Below are 17456 nucleotides of genomic sequence, written 5' to 3'. Positions count from 1 at the left end.
TATCTATTGAGCAGACAAGCATGATTCATAACCTTTATCATAAACATAAATATGTTGGCAATGTCTGACTCTTTGTTATCACATCCTCAGAGAGTGTGGACCATAGCATGACCTGTTTTCTAGTTGATTTGCGGCAGTACAGGAGAGCTATGAGGACTCTGAATCACGTGTCTCTTATACTGTCACTCCTCAGACCAAACATTGCATTGGGAATGCAATGCTGAATGAGAAATGGCCTTCAGGGAAACATATTGAAGGTTTAAGATGCAAGACAAGAAGACAGGGCACATTTTATGCAGCATATATATGCAGGGGGAAGTGAACCAGTTCAATATACGCTGGAGTAAAAGTGGGTAGGGATGGTGAAATGTGAGGTCACTTTTGAACAAAGAGGGTTTCTTAGGCGGATTAGGTGACTTGGTATTCCAGGAAGACAATTTGCAAAAGTTCTAAGAGTGAGAGATCAGAAGCGCTCACAGTGCTGGCTTTTCCTAGAGCACATCTGTGTATGAAAATTGAGCCTGAAGAAGAAGAAGGAGCAAATGCCGGTAGAGGCATATGCATTATGACAGGAATTTGATCTTTATACCAGAGGGCATGTTTTTACATGGTCCCCAAATACTTTGCTGATAAAATAAGTAAAACAGTATGATATTGGCACAGATAGAATAATTAGAAAGGCATGATGCCTGTATATAGATAGACAATGCAACGAAACAGCGCTGACAGCTGAGGTGGTCAGTTCAGATGTTTGTTAATTCGAGCGTAGTATCTCCAACTAGCAGATGAAAACTGGATTTTCCAGGTGATATTTCGACAATTGGCTAAGCATTTAAAATTAAATTTAATGTTTATACACAAGACTATAAAAAGAATTGTTGGATAAATTAAAAATGTCAATGTAAAATATCAGAAAAATGTTTTTTAACTTGGGGTTAAGAATGTGATATTTTTGTTTTGTTTTGTATTCTTTTAGTGTGACAGTGATATATAACTCAAGGGAAAAATAAATACAGCCACAAAAACATGATATGGAACACCCTAAACCATTACATTTGTAAGATTAAAAAGTCAAATTAGGAAAAATGCTTTTAATATATGTAACAAATAACTTGTGTCTACGATATAATCTGTACCAACTTCCTACAAATCCATGATAATAAAGAAAGAACTAAGCCAAGGAAAATAGGTAATGGGTCAAATAGCTAATTCATGCAAGAAATCACCCCTAATGACATAAAAGTGTGTTTAGTGCCAGTAATATTTAATACAGCTTCATTTCTTAGTTGCTATCAGATGGCAAACAGGACATGTGTGTTAGTGAAAGATTCCCCAAGTAATAATTCATAAGGTTCCATCTTGGGAGGATGAGAAGAACTGATAATTCTTAAATATTAGGGGCACAAAGTCAGTACATACATAGAAAATAATTTTTAACACCTATAAAATAAAAATGGCATAACATTTGATCTCCTAAGTTCTTAGGTATATAAGGATAGGTATGTAAGCATATAGATGAATATGTTGTTTATAATAGTGAAAACATAGAAAAATCCCACAAATATCACTAAAGAGATTCATTTTATAAGCTATAGCATACATAAATGAATTTTTTGTGCTGGCATGGCAAGATATCCATGGTAGAGTTTTTGCTGAAATAATGGCTAAGCACTATGCTACTGATAGCCTCACCTGACAAATGAAGTTCTCAGCTCAGTGGTTAGCTGCCTGGGCTTTCACCCTAAGCACACCTGGATTTGAGTTCCAGCTCTAACACTTACTGCTAACCTCTCACACTTTTAGTTCCTTTATCTGCTCAACTGGAAGAGAACCTACCTCACAGAGTTGCATGGAGAATTCTGAATATATAGAGTAATACTATTAAACTTTGGGCTGGCGTACAGACACTTGCTGATAGTCCTAACCACCCAAGTTCAGTCCCTGGAACCTACATGGTGGGAAGAAAGAACCAACTTCCACAAGTTGTCCTCTGGCCTCTATGCACATGCCACATTTTTCGTGCACGTGGGTGTGCATACACATGCAAAATCTCATCTTAGCACAGGCTAAGGTCGAATAAACAACTGATGGCAGATGCCATTGAGGATATGGTGAAATGGGGCCCCTGCTTTACCACTGTGCAGCCACTGCGGGAATCAGCGTGGAGAACTCCCCCAAAGCTAAGAATAGGTCTACCAGATGACCCAACTGTAGTCGTATTTCCAAAACACTCAATTGCTACAGAGATACTTGCTTAGCCATATTTTGAAAACTGGTCTGTATGCCACACAGTTATTAGTTGTGCAAACCCATACATAATTCTGCTATTACATTGCTTTTGATGTAGTGTTACAGCATTTTAAAATATAAAGTTATGTCATGTACATGCTGTAGTCCAGAAATGCCCAAACCATCAAATCACAGCCATCTGCCTGCCTCTGTCTCCCAGAGTGCTGGGATTACAGGTGTGCACTACCATGCAATATCCAGCTGATTATAGATTCTTAAATCTTTATGTATACAAGAAATTAATTCTGGTATTATATTTAATTTCCAAAGTAAAAATAACTATTATGTTTAGATAATACAATTGATAAAACTTAATAGCCTTAGTATCATAATCTGGAGTAGTTACCATTATATATGTGAGAATATATATACATATATATGTGTGTGTGTGTGTGTGTGTGTGTGTGTGTGTGTGTGTATACACATATATTTGGTTTTCAATCAAATAAGAAAAAACATAACAAAATAGGAAGGCAAACTATTGAAAACAAGAAAATTTGTCAACTAGAAATACATTTAAATGACCATATCAATATACAGTCCACAAATGAAAGACATTACATACCCCTCTTTTAGGAAAATCATCCGAAAGCAGTCTGCTAAGCTTTTATAACTTTGTGGGTCCATTAAGCTTCTCTGAACTTGCAACCTAGAAAGAAGTCAAACAACAGAAAAACACACATTAAAAATTTGGCCAAAAGGCTTTTCTTTTTTCTTTTTTTTTTTTTTTTTAAGTTTTAGAATTCCTGAGTAATTTAAAATATTCTCTTAATTAAATATAAAAAAATAAAAGCAAAAAGGAATGCAATTAGATCCATAAAAAAGAAATAAAATATTCTCATTATTACTATAAAGTTCATTGATTTATTGTTTTTATATAGCCTCTACCATATTACCCTTCTGCTGTTGCTTTGTACTTTCTGAGAGCCCCTGTTTCTGTGTCTCAGCCAGGCAGATGTATCTAAGGTGCTCAGATCTTATGTGCACGTGAAAAGCATTCCCAGGTACCATGCATTGTCTTAATACATACTTTAGAAATCTGAAGATGCATGTGAAAGGAATACACAGTTCCAGCCTTAATTAATGTTCCTCAATAGGCATTTAATACAAAGTTGAAAAGTGCAGAGGAATGAATATGGTACAAGTTAGATTCCGAGTGGGAACTTGGACAAATTCTGCCACATAGCCATTTGAAGACGTGCGATTGCATGCTGGGCTACAGTTTACCACGCCAACTTCACCATTGGACAAGGTCTTCGCAGAAGCGCACTGCTCTGGACATCGCTGTTGCTCAGTGAAGATGTCCTCCATTTCTGAAGCTACCCTCTTCCATCTTCTGTTTTCTTGGTATAAATATTTATCTTCCACCATGGCCCACCAAAGGCAGAAGCAATATGACAGTTGAACTCTTCTATGTGTTTGGCCTGGGGTTTATTTCTAAAGATGTGACAATACATATTCAATTTTAATATGCCACTTTTAATCTACACTCTGGTTTATTTGGTCTGTCTATCCCTCATTGTAAGCCCTTTATACTAAATTCCGTTCCCTCATTTTTAGCTCTTTATCCTGGATTGTGGTTTACGATTGTTCTCCTCCTCTGCTCCCTGCCATAATTTCACCTGTTTCCCCTTTCCCCCTTATAGGCACTTTTCAGAATTACTCCTGATATAATATAGCTCAAAATATTTTTCATATCATTATCATTATGCTATTATCCCTCTTCTTCTAGGGATAATGTTCTTTGAAGGTCTAGTGTCTGGGGAATTATACTGAACTCCCAGACTCATCGTGAGAGTGGCTGCAGCGCTCTGCTTGAACCCACTAGACAACTGAAGTAAAGCTGAAATTACACTGGGTTTTATAAAAGTGGAAAGTTGATAATTTGGTGGATCAGGATGGCATCTGTTTAGGCTTGTGTCAGCTGAATCTTCCAGAATAGTGTCTGGCACAAGCAAATGCCTAAACTAATAATATCCATTGGCTGACTGGGTCATTTAGAGGGTGTGTGTGGAGTGGAGAACACTTGTGAAGGCAGAATGGACCTCTATATGAGGACATGAAACCAGAGTGCAGAGACTGCAGGCATGAGGTAGTCTTTTTTGTCTATAATTCGTTTTTGGTTGATATTTTAATATGTTCTCCTGCTCATCTTTAATACAGCCAGTGATATTCCACAACACTGTGCTGACTATTGCTAAATTTTAAAATGACATATTCATCTTAATAGTGTGAGGCTTTTAGTTAGCGTTGCCACTACACTGGCACAATCACTTTAGAAGAACTACACTCCCAACTTTAAATTGTGTAAGGCTATGCAGATGGCTCAGCCTGCAAAGCCCTTGTTGTGAAATCACAAGGACACACTTTCAACCCCCAGGACCCACGTGAAAAAGCCAGGCATGGTAGTGCACACTTGGACAGGTGGACACACCAGTTTCTGCCTCCAGAAGTCTGCGCGGACTAAATTTGAAGAATGGCATCCAAGGTTGTCTCTGGCCTCCACATGTACAAGCACACATGTTCCTGCATAAACATGTGCTCCTACATACATAGAAACACGTGAAAACACACTTATGTGCACAAACACATATGCATATACACATGGGCACGCACATACACATATAAAAACTAAATTATTCAGAACTTATCAGAAGAGTATGAACCACCCGAACTGTTTAAGATGCAGAGGCATGTCTGTGTGCATATACCACTGGCTCGAAACACTCCATAAGAGGTCTGTCTGGTATGAGAAAAAGACTTGATGGTTTGGGCATTTCTGGACTACAGCATGTAGATGAGATAACTTTATATTTTACAATGATTTAACACTAAAACCCAAAGCAATGCAATTGAAGAATCATGTGTAGGTTTGTCCAACAAATAACTGTGTAGCATACAGACCAATTTCCAAAATATCATTTTCTTTTCTGGTCTAAGTAAGCACGCCCGTCTCTTGCATTTTCACATTTGTAGCCCCGTTCACTGGCTGATTATCAAATTACATTTTTCTCATTTTCAGTTGGGAAATCAAGCACTCTTTTATTATATTTGTTTAATAAAATTAGTAAAACACTTCCGTTTATTGTAAAAGCATCACATGTACATAGATGCTTCTCATAATATCTGTAATAATCTCTCACTAAATACATTTACCTCAATTAACTTCTTGTGTGGATGCTTTTCTTCTAATCTGCCAAGTATTTTCTTAACGTGTGCTGTACGACCTAGGATGTTACAGGTTTCACAGTGATTCAGCACATTACTTCCACTTTTAAGAAGCAGAAGAAAGAAACACAAGAAAACAGAACTGAAAAGGATAAGCGTCTCTGCTAACCTCGAAGCCTGAAATGGTAAGTGGCATGGGCACTGTGCGGTCCAGGGGTTGGGGCTCAGGGTGGGCTTACTGCTCTCTGTGAAGGCTCAGGAAGAGAATGAGGGAGGGAAAGGAGCTGGAGCTGGTCCTCATGGGATTCAAAAGGCAAATAGAGGCAACTCATGGAAAGCAGTCCAGGTGGAGGAAAAAACAGAGGCCATCAAAGGAAAGTTGTGCTTCCTAGTGGAGAGACGACAGGAACATTCCTCCACACCAGCATCCTGCCTGCATTCCCTTCAGGAGGACACCGTGACACACTGCTAGCACGTGTGGCTTCCTCAGGGTGGATGCAGACCTAGGCAGGCTTACAGGAGGGTAGCCAGGTGAGAACACTCCAAGCTCAGCAGAGGGTATTTGTCCGTAGCTCAGCGCTTCAGCTTCAGCTCTTTGTGTGACCCTGCTTCTAGAGAGTTCTGTCAGTCAGCAGATGGACCAGTGCAGGCGTATCCAAATTCATGTCAACTTTAACCTCTCTCTCACTGCTGAGGTTAAGAAACTTCAGCATTGTCTATAATATTAACAACTTCAGATACTATCTATGCAGACTTGAACAGACATGCACAACTATCCTGGCTATTGGAAGTATAGGCACTTTACTACCTAGGTGAAATTCTTTTTCTTTTTCAGAATAAAAGAGTAATAATCACAATCCATTTTACATTCAATTACTGTGAGTTACTGAGCACTATAATGTCATATACACTCCATCTCTTGGGGTATATGTTCTACATCTTAGACACGGTTCTGAATTTTAGACATGTGTGCCTAGATGAAGGAGATCGGTAAAGAGATTATGCCAATGCAAAGTAATAAGATATAGAAATGGCATTTGGGGACATCAGATGCCAGCCAGAGAGTTTTAGTAATACCACTATCCTGACACTGGAGATAAACTTCCTGCAGGTTGACTATTTAACCTGCAAAAAGTGAAGACAAGGAACGATGTCTTTGGGCTAAAGGTCTGTGACTGGACCTCTCTAGTTCTCAATCCCATTTCAGAACAGGCAATTAAGGGTGGTCAGGGAGACGGTGATGCAGAAGCTGATGGTTTAATGAGTGATGCTGCATTCATGGCAGGCAGGAGCCACACAGGCTAAATGGCCACAGCTGCACTGCATGAGCAATACAGAGGAGGGCGGAGCACAGCAAACAGCAAGGCTCGGAGCAGAGGGTCCACCACAGTGAAGTCAGAGATCAGTGTCTCTCTCACGTGCATTTCATAGATCACGTGCCTGCACCTTGCACAGGGACATATGTGATGTTTAGCTACATGACACATGACTTACGGTGACTGGGAGTTATCAGTTCTTCTAAGGAAGCTGTTTCAAGTTGATATAATTACAGTGCAGTTTGGTCAATCATGTAAAAGAGCAATTTCCTTCTTCCTTTCCGCTTTACGTCAGCGTTTTTCAAGCTGCATTCTGTGCTAACGAATTCTCTTTATGTTTCAGGAGACAATTTTCCAGTCATGGGATATAATTCTAAAGTTGCAAAGACAAAGCCACCTCTCTCTTGATTGTGCTGAGGAGAAAACCCTGGACCTTCCTATTGTCTTTATAAAAGTAGTTTGGTAACATCTGGAATCTCCATCTGAGTAACTCCATTTAATAGAAAGAACAGTTGTTGCCAGAGACACAAACGGGACAACACAGTAACACTTGAGATCTATCCAGTGCCTTAACATCCAGTCTGAATCAAACATAAAGAAAGGGGAAAGGCTCAAACCCTTGGAGCCCTGAGGCTTGCCAGTGCAAGGTTGCATGCACTTAGACACGGGAGCTTGCTTAGCAATGGGCCGTTTGCTCCACCCGAAGCACCGAGCAAGTTGCTGTGAGAGCCACCAGGGCCAGGAAGGACCTCTCAATTTCCACACGCAAACAGACCTAATGTACGGCCATGTGTTGCTTTCATAGACTCCATTTCTCAAGAACCATGGCAGCAGTGTTCCCACTGACGTAAATGTGTGTTCAGTGAAGCCCATGTTAAACTTGTCTGCGTGGCAATGTTTGAGAAGCAGTGCTTCGTCTTTTTAGAATTCTTCTGAGAATGGCCATAAGAAATACGCCAGCGAGAAGTGAAGAGGCTTTGCTGCCTTAAAAGACTTAGGGTGAAACTGTTTAAAAATGTCAAAATCTGTGCACAGAATGTCAGATTTGTACAATGTCTTGTTTCCCAAGGATTAAAGGTTACAGGATCAGTACATTATATATTTATATCGTTGTGTGAATGTACAGCATTTAACTGCAAAGAGCTAGACTGGCGTAGGGGATGGAATTGTCTCCAAGTGTACATAAATTTTTATTTATTTTATTTTTGCTTTTACATCTTTAAAATTAAGCATACATACGCGTGTACGTCTCTCTCTCTCTCTCTCTCTCTCTCTCTCTCTCTCTCTCTCTCTCTGTGTGTGTGTGTGTGTGTGTGTGTGTGTGTGCGTGCGTGCGTGCATGTGTGTGTGTGTGTATTTACATGAGTATGTGCCTGTGTTCATGCAGAGATCAGAGGACAACTTTGCAGGAGTCTGGTCTCTTCTTTTACTGTGTGGTGATGGAACTCAGATTCTCAGGCTCAGAGGTGATCGATGGAGCCATCTCACTAGCTCCCAGACTGCTCTTCGGTGAGGTTATTAGGTCAGGACTGGAGGGGGAAGCTGAAGTAAGTCGTCTCACAACATCGCTGCCAAACCCGCTTGAGTTTGTGCACCGGTGAAGTTATTTCTGGTATCTCCTCCCTGAGATGAACTTCTAGGTCAAGAGTTTTTGTGTTCTCTCCCATCATCTCTCCCCATTTGACCTGGCCCTCAGAAACCATTCACATCAAATGCTTCTTAGCATCACTTTCACTTTGATGTGTTGTCTGTCAGAGCCTGTCCTCTATTAAAGGGATTTTAGCTACCAAGGAGGAGGTGGCAAGGTTTGGTTTTGTTCAGGGTGGGGATGCAGGGATCCTGGGCACAAAACCTGTAAGTGGCACCTTGTTCTCCTTCAGTGCCACTGTATGCCACCACAATGCATTAGCCTACACAGTAGTTGCACCCTTGCATCAAAGGAGGAGAGGCTGGAGACACAGGGTAGGCATCCCCAGTTACAATGCCGGTGATGCATAACGCAACTCCAGTCTGCCTTTCTCCTCAATGGTGCAACAGGACAGCAGATAGCAGGGAACATTGAATTTTGGAGGAAGAACAACATTTGTACTTAATTCTTGAGTTTCCTAGTCATAAAAGAGATGGGACATTCCACCTGAATGTATAAACCCTCTGTATTTCTCAGGGGTACAACACTGCTAACAGAAGTGGTGTCCTGGTAAGTGGTGATGATTCTAATGGAACTCCCTGCAGAGATCTCTGTAAACGTGCTATGAACAAAGATTATCAGTAATTACCAGAATATTACATGAACTCCTTAATAAACACTTAAGAAGCCCACTAATGAATCAGAGATTAACAGACCAAAGGGTTTGTAATTACAGAACACATTAAAAGGATAACTGCAGGAAGATTAAATAAAGATTTTAAGTCACTGTAATTAGTCAATCTTCCTGAAATAAGATGTTGCTCCTACAGAGTATGTTTGCTTTCTTGCTCATCAGAAGAACACGGCCAAAGTCAGATCAAACAGGCAAAGGCATGTCAGAGGCTTTGAAACTTACTTGTATGGCTCTACCTCACCAATGTTGGGGAAAGGTCCGAGAAAGTACAGAGGCAGACAGTTTCCACCACACATACTTGTTTCTTCTGTTCTATAAAATCACCTGAAGACAGAAGGCGTGTCCCTATCCTATGGAGAGAGATACTTTGGGGGATACATTTACCATCCTTGCAGAAAGGCCATGCAGGTGCTGGGGTGCTCATGGAGATTTTTAAAAGATGGTTCTCTTCATTTTTAATTACGTTTACTTATCCATTTTCTGTGCACATGTGCGTATGTGCTCACAGGCCCAGCAGCATGTACGCCTATCCAGAACCATTCTTTGAGTCTTACTCCATGAGTTCTGGGGAGCAGTGTCCTCCTAACACCCATCTAGGTCCATGCCTTACTGCCTTACTTTTTAATTGTAAGTCACTAGTGAGAATCAACATCAACATGAGCTGTTTTTTGAAAAGCTACTTATGACTATTTCATTTCACTCTGGGTTAGATACAATGATATTACATATAACTTTGTCTTGGGACCTGGTAAAACACCAGAGTCTTCAAACCATATGTGTGGAATATAGATTATGGCCTTACCAATGACAGATTTCCCATCTGTAGAGAGGTCAGGGATAAGAGTTTTTGGGAAAACAAAGATGAGTGACATATAAATTCTGTCCTCCAGAGTAGAAGAAACATTAGGGGATGGAGAAGCAACGTTAGTAATTAACTTCAAAACAGTGTAGTGTATGTGTGTCCACTAGGGAGTTCAGGAGTTTGGCTCACCCAGGATGTAGGCATTGTACGTGCTCACTGGGCTCGTGGCCTGAGCCTGGCATCAGTTTATACTTTAAAGTAATGCTAGCAGGTTGGCAAGTTATGGCATTTGAGGCTAGCTGAGTAGCAGTTGACAACTGGAGCTCAAAAGCTATGCCTGTACACATTTGGCTTCACTATTCTAAAACTTCGAGGAAAGAGAATTGTCCTTATTATTGCTTAGTCATTTTCTTCTTTTACATCTGGCACAATGTTATACCTGTCTAAATCCCACATGTCTTTGCTAGATGCAGGTGCACTGTGCTGTGCTTCGGCTTAGGATTTGTGAAGCTGAACAAGACCAATACATTCTCCTGTTATTATAAAACAGCTTATAATGTGAAAACATTTGTAACCTGGAGTGCTTGTTGGCCTAGATAATTACTACAGATAAGGCAATGGCATCTTGGCAAGGCCACAAAAGCAAGGAAAACACTTGCTCTATGTTCTGTAATTTTGAACCTTTTCTTTTTTTAGACAGAGCTTCAAAAATTAGCTTAAAAATTGTCTCTCTGAGATATTAGGTCAGTCCCAATGGCCTCACTATATTTTAAGTAATTTTCTGTGATTCTAGATACGTCTATCTGCAGCTCTCTGCAGAAAGTGGGGACAGCTAAAAGCTGGCGGTTTGTGGCTGTACAGTTTACAATTAACGGTAACTTAAGCATCTTATAAATAGTTCATCACTTGCCAACCACATGTTTTGTTACAATAAACATCTACTCAGTGCCTCTCAGCGTGGTGAAGTGTCTCTCTTTTTTGACTATCTTGCATCATTATAAGGCATTTCTAGTTTAGACCTCATGGGAAAAGCCAATATTGCAAAATGAACTGCGATAAATCTCACTGTATCACTGGACACAAATTCTTCCAGTTGTGAGTGTGGCTTGGTGGGTGACAACTAAGTGCATTGACGATCTAACTCTAAAACATATTTTAACGGCAACGTGCTAGTTAACAAGTCAGAGGCAAATGATGCTAGAGATTACAACCTAATCCAATAACGCTAAACCACAAGTAATAAAAACAGACTAATTAACATGGCTGTATAATTAAAGTGCTCTAGGCACAAACTGGTCTCAATTAAATGGAGGCTTGACCAGCATGACTTTCAGTGATTTTGTTTTGCAAAGACATATGCTACATCAAAACAACAACAACAAACCCAAAGTTGAAACAAAACTATGCTTAAAAATCAGGTTGTAATGTGGCCACTCTGAGTGTACACAGGCACACATGCATGTACACATATTTAATCAGACCTCATATTTAATGCCAACAAATGATTTCACGCAGACATGCTCCTTTAGGTACTCTTCCAGGTCCATTGATCCAGGGTAGGCATTGCAATGGTTACTTAGTATGGAAACAGCTCATACTAGGAAAACGAGAGACGGACAGATTGAGGATCAGAAATAAAACTTACGAGAAAGGTAACAGAAATAGAGGAGGCTGCATTAACTTCAGTCACCAAATATTAGAATTACCATACTCGACATGCTTCATAGTTTCCCCATATTCCAAAAATAATTAGCTAATACCCACCTCCCCCCAAAGCTAGCCATATCTTTTTGCTATTTTGCCCTCCCCGTCTCCCTCCTTGTATGCAGACTTTTTTCTAGCATCACCACTACCATTGTCTACTTGATGACGGAGAGCTGCCATTCTCAGGTGTTGAATTTCGCTTGTTGCAGTTCAAAAGGAGACTTGGTTTCTGGCTGTGATAAAAGTTTTCCAGAACAGAATTAAAATGTGGTCAAATATGCCAGAACCCCTCACAGGCTCTGGGAACTGGGCCACTTCCTGGAAACTAATTATTCACTGGAGACCCAGTGATGGGAAACGTCAGAGAACGCAGAGCCTGGAGAGCTGAGAGGTGACTGCATCTTACTAGAACGGATCCGATGTGCCAAGGTGTGCTTTCTTTGGCACTGATAAGGAAGTTTATCAAGGAAGAAGCAATAAAGAACAGGGGTGTTATTTCCATTCGTGAGCATGGATGCTAGAAAGAAACTCGCGGAGTGGAGATGCAAAAGTTGGCAAGTCAGGAAGAAAATGGGCTTATTGGAGAGGAGAAAGCCGTTATTTGATTATAGAGATGGCCATCCATGCCAGCTCACCGTGACAAGTCTTTCCTCTACCCACAGTCTCACGCCCTGACATGTGAGGAAGCAGAGCAAAGAACAGTGTCTTGGAAGGTGGCCTTTCTACAGCAGTTTAGTATTAGGTGGGTGATGTCTGGGGCTGCTATTCTCTTACCACTGAAGCTGTGTGGGTCAAGTGAAGCAATTGTATTGCTCACTCATGGAGCTGGGGATGAATTCACAGTATAAATGAGAGAACCCGGAGGAGCCTGCTTCCTCTAGTCTGTTACACTTTGGGCCCAAGTTAGTACTTTTGTTCTATGTTTTTCAAGTGATTATAACCATGTATTATAAGAAAACTAAAATTAAAGGACATCCTGAGGTGAAAAAAATATTTTTAAATGCCCTCAAAACTGGAAGGGATATATGTGTAATCATTGATGGACATTTCTTTATCATTTGTGGTCCTGTTCACCTAGAGTGTATGTGCCTTTGAACTCACTCCCATGTGAAAATAATCACAATGTATCCTATCCAATTCTTAGTGACCTACAAGGTCATCCTTGATAATAAGAACAGAGACATCTGTGATCCTTCCAGTTGAGCGGCTCAGTATTGACCAGACAACACAACAAACCGTCCACACATCTAGCTTCTATTGCATATACTTGTTTATTTCCAAGAGTCCGGGTCCCTAGCACTTGCCTGGGGACCGCTGTCAAGGTCAACAGCAATTAGTGAACTCTCTTCCCTCCTCTCTTCTCCTTTCTCCTCTCCTACCCTTTTCTCTTTCTTTCGTTTATTATTTCTTTTTCTCAGTAACATTATTTTAATACTGAATATTTCACTGCCATGAAAACAGCTCCAGTGAAAAAGGTGACAATTTATCAGTTACAAATAACACAGTGAAAGCTATTTTGAAATGTCTTAGAATTCTAGCAACTTGAGACTCATGAACCAATTTTACTCAGGAGCAAGCCTAACCTGTCCATAGAACATGTACAGGAAACAATGTTTAGCTGGTGAAATAGATGCTTAGTAAAAAGCCACTTATAGTTTGGCAGTATTACAGGCAGGCACTTTGGCAAGCAACCGTAAAGCAGTTCAAGTCATTTGATTTTATAAAACTCAGATCTTACTCTAGTTAGCAATTTCTATATAACTTTGCATCTTACAGCATAATTACATTTAAAAATGATTCCATGTTACAAATTAAAATCTAGATGACAGGGCACCTTGGGCAACCTAAGTTCTAGAATACTAAGTGCTTAACATAAGACACTCATTAGAAACAGGACCCAAAGAAGCAACCTACACTGACTGTGTGAGGGGTAAAGCACCTCTTTCAGATTTCTGTTGGGATGAGTTCTTGTGTCTATCAAAACTGCCCTCACCCCCACTGCACTAACGAGCATAAAGTCCAGGTGGGAGACTAAACAGACAGAAGTTTCATCTCTCTCTTTACAAGCAACGATGAATGTTATTCCTTAAGAGTGAGGTTTGTACATAATTCAAGCAAAGTGAAATTCACTGCATGTCAATGGCGAGGAGGGCAACCACATGTTATACCTGGCTCAACTAAGTTATTGACCTCAAGGAAAATTTGCACCCCAACAGGACAAATACATAACATGAAAGCAGTAATGACAGGCAAGTTATCCTTGCTAGGGATACTTTTGCTTGCCTTCCCCGTAGTAGTACAGGGAACCTAAAACACTCTCAGGGGGAAGCTGGGTCTTCTTTGTTGTTTCTTTGTTTGATTTTGCTTATTGTTTCTGAGCAAACTCTTGCTCCATAGATCAGGCTGGCCTCAAATTGTTGATTTTCCTGCCTCTGCCTGCTGAGTGCCAGGATTACAGATATGTGCTACCATATCTAAAGGCAGTGTGGGGGCCTTTAGAGTGGGAATTATTCTACAGCTGTGAGACACGGTGTTACTTTTCTCTATTTTGCCTAGGCTTGAGCAAACCAGTTCTCACACTGATGAATTCATAGTGCTTCTCTGATTCCTTGCTTACTGTGTATAGTTTTCTCCATATTCTCCTATTGTGAGGCAAGGAGCTCTGACATATTAGCATATCTGCCTGTAAGCTGTGTCCTTGCTCACGTCTGGCTCTCCCTCTCCTTGTCTTCTACATTCCAGTCCTCTGCCATGTTTTATTCTACCATTTGAAGTCAGAAATGGACCAAGGACTAGAGAGTACAATTTGGTCAATTTGACCCTGTGAGTCAAGTCCACAGCCTTTCCTGTCAGACCTCTGAAACATAGTCTTTTGGATGTTCAGAGCCCATGGTTGCATGTGGTTTGTTTCTTTGCTCTGAGTTAGAGGTACATGACCATTGCCTGAGTTTGAACTTTGTCTGAGAATGACCTGGGACAACAGAAGGGAAAAGGCAGCCACCTCCTTCTCCTTTAATCTTTGCTGCCCACAGGCACTGGTGAGTACATCCAGGTAATGGGCCTCATGGTGGCTCCATCTGTTCTGCCTTTGGGAAGAAGACCTGTTGCTTAAACACCTGATCCCTTCTGGGTCCTTCTGCTCCAAGGACATCATGAAAGTGTTCCCTGGCCTCTTGAAGCTGAACAAGAGCCCATTTAGCTCTAGTTTATAACTGACAGTGCAGATCAGGCTGACGACACAAAGCATATCAAACACGCTAAGTACTTCCTGCCTGTGCTTGTTTTGTAGATTCTGTTCCAATGTGCTTTTTCAAATAAAAGATGTGTATGTGTGTGTGTGTGTGTGTGTGTGTGTGTATGTGGTGTGTGTGTGGTGTGTATATGTGGTGTGTGTGTGTGTGGTGTCTGTGTGTGTGGTGTGTGTGTGTGTGGTGTGTGTGTGGTGTGTGTATGGGGTGTATGTGGTGTGTGTGTGTGTGTGGTGTTTGTGTATATGGTGTGAGTGTGTGTGGTATGTGTGTGTTCTATCTCTGCATTGTAGACTATGTAGTGTTTGTTATTTAGATTCTCAATGATGTGTGTTTAGATTGGTAATTGGAGAAAAATGGGAACATGTTTGTCAACGCTCTTTTCTTTTTAGGATGCAGACCAAATCTCTGCAGCTTCCTGGTGCTCCTGGTAGTACTGCAGTACCTTTCTTGGATAGAAGTGAAGGAGACAGAACAAGAAAGCAGAGACAGAAAAGAGAAGAAGAAGCACCACAAACGACCCTGCCTCAAAACCAGAGCAGACCTGTATGAATCTGTGAATCCTGCGCATCTCCTGAGTGTTAGGTCGAGTCCTGGCAAAAGCCACGGGATGGCTGCAGCCCCGTCCTCAGGAATCTCCTTTTATAAACTTTGATGTAACTTATAGGATAGTTGGCAGGGGTCCCCTCTCATTTGCATTCTCTTACAGACACTTATTTTAGTGAAGCATAGAAGAGCTGTGTCTATTCAATGGTGAAGTCAATGTGTTCACAGCTCTACGTGACGTCAAGAGAACTTTCAGCAGGAAGATTGGCCCAGAGAAATGTGTTTCCTGGAAGTATTACTTGAGTTGGGTTGGGTTTGGGCTAACTACCACAAGAATTAAAACCCTAAGGAAGTAACATGTTTTGCAGGGTGGAAACATACCATTTTTGTCAGTTAAATAAATGTATGGATGGGCTGGAGAGATAGCTCATACAGTGAAGTTCCTGCCATTCAGTTATGAGGACCTGAGTTTGGAGCTCCGGATCCCACATAAAACCCTAGGTGTAGAAACCTGTGCCTGTAACCAGCGCTGTGGTGCCAACCACGGATGTAGAGGCAGACATCAGACCACCAAAGCTCAATGGCCTGCCCTAACCAGCCCTGACGCTTCAGGCTCAGCAGGAGATGATGTTTCAGAAATAAGGGTGGAGACCAGTGGGGGAAGACATTTCAGACCGCCTCTGGGCTCCACATGCTCTTCCGTACATGCCCACGTGCACTATCATGTGTATGTGAGCACACTCACAGTAACAAATACATATACCACACCTGCAACCGCACCACCCCTCTCCCAGCACCCCCAAAACACTACTACTACTAATTTAAAAAGCAAGTGTAAACAAAAAGCCATTCAGTTTCTAAACGTGAGCTTAGAAAAATCCAACACAAATTAATATGCAAAAATTGGTTATACCATATTTTGGCATTCAAATAACATATTGAAAGATACTCTGAATCTCCACTTTTAAGCCTTCTAGAAGTTTGAAAACCTAAGCAGATAACTTGTTAGATTGGATTGTGTTTCCTTTACCAAGGGGTTTGGCTGAGAGAAGCAACATGTCTCAATGTCATTTAGGTGGGGAAGAAATGATTGTTAGAGAGAATGAGGGGCAAGGATGTATATTGAGGCTGTCTCTGAAAACTGGGACTATGATTATGATATGGAATTGTATCAGAATTAATCAGCTGCTTGATAAAACTCCTCCCTTCCTTTCTTCTCCCCTGCTCTGTGTGTGCGTGTGTGTGTGTGTGTGTGTGTGTGTGTGTGTGTGTGTGTTTAGTCAACACTAGAAGAATGTAGTCAAAAAGCATGTTTCCAGGTCTCTCTCTCTATAGGCAAGTATATGTGACTAGGTCACATGACTGGCCCGATGGCATAGAATAAGCCAAAGTGACATGTGTCACTTCTGCACTGAGGCTTTCAGTAATTGAATAGGACTCCACTGGCCTCTTTCCTGTTTCACCTGCAAGGTGTATCTTAGAAGATACATCCTCTATCTAGACCCTGTCACCTGCATGGAAACTCCAAAACTCTACCAGGTGCAGAAACACAAGATGTAAAGACAGTGGATTGAAAACCACATGGTACAGAAGACATCCTGCCATCCAGGCTTTCCTACGGTAGTTATTGTATGAGTGATGTACTAACTGTGTTAACTCACTGAAACTAGGGGGCTTGTGGCTACAATGTGTTTGCCTTTACTAACATAAAAATCAGTACTATACTCTGTGTCCTCCTTGTAGACTGATTCTTCCCAGGCATTCGTGCTCCCAGCTCTTCATAACACCGCATATGGTACAATCTGACACAAACTCAGCACCCAGCATGCACCACTTGGTCCCCACCCACTTTTATTTGCCACACTAGGTGTTAAACATCTTTCTCTACTTCCCCAGGTTCATGAGGTCCTTAGAATCAGTTATGATGTAAGACACCTATGTTATCTGCCCCCCAGTTAGACTTGCTCAGTGAGGAGCTGTGGCAGAAGACAGGAGGAGAAAGGACGAGGGTTCCTTACAGTGAGACATCTCCAGGTCTTCTGTCCATGCCAGCAGAAGTTCA

The 17456-nt window shown here is 41.1% G+C and overlaps 1 protein-coding gene across 6 annotated transcripts in view; it reads right to left on the bottom strand.

Annotated features, from left to right (window-relative positions):
* SLC25A21 (solute carrier family 25 member 21) overlaps positions 1-17456 on the bottom strand; it is a 502852-nt gene that overhangs the window by 124436 nt on the left and 360960 nt on the right. For all 6 annotated transcript variants that reach the window (XM_084791665.1, XM_084791661.1, XM_084791664.1 and 3 more), the window contains one exon: positions 2855-2938. In XM_084791665.1, the coding sequence (XP_084647791.1) occupies positions 2855-2938 (84 nt within the window). The remainder of the gene's footprint in view (positions 1-2854; positions 2939-17456) is intronic.

This window comes from Acomys minous (assembly GCF_964271855.1).
Source record: "Acomys minous genome assembly, chromosome: 8".
Taxonomy (NCBI): Eukaryota; Metazoa; Chordata; class Mammalia; order Rodentia; family Muridae; genus Acomys; species Acomys minous.
Note: the sequence above shows the minus strand (reverse complement) of the source record. Positions and strands in the feature narration are given on the sequence as shown.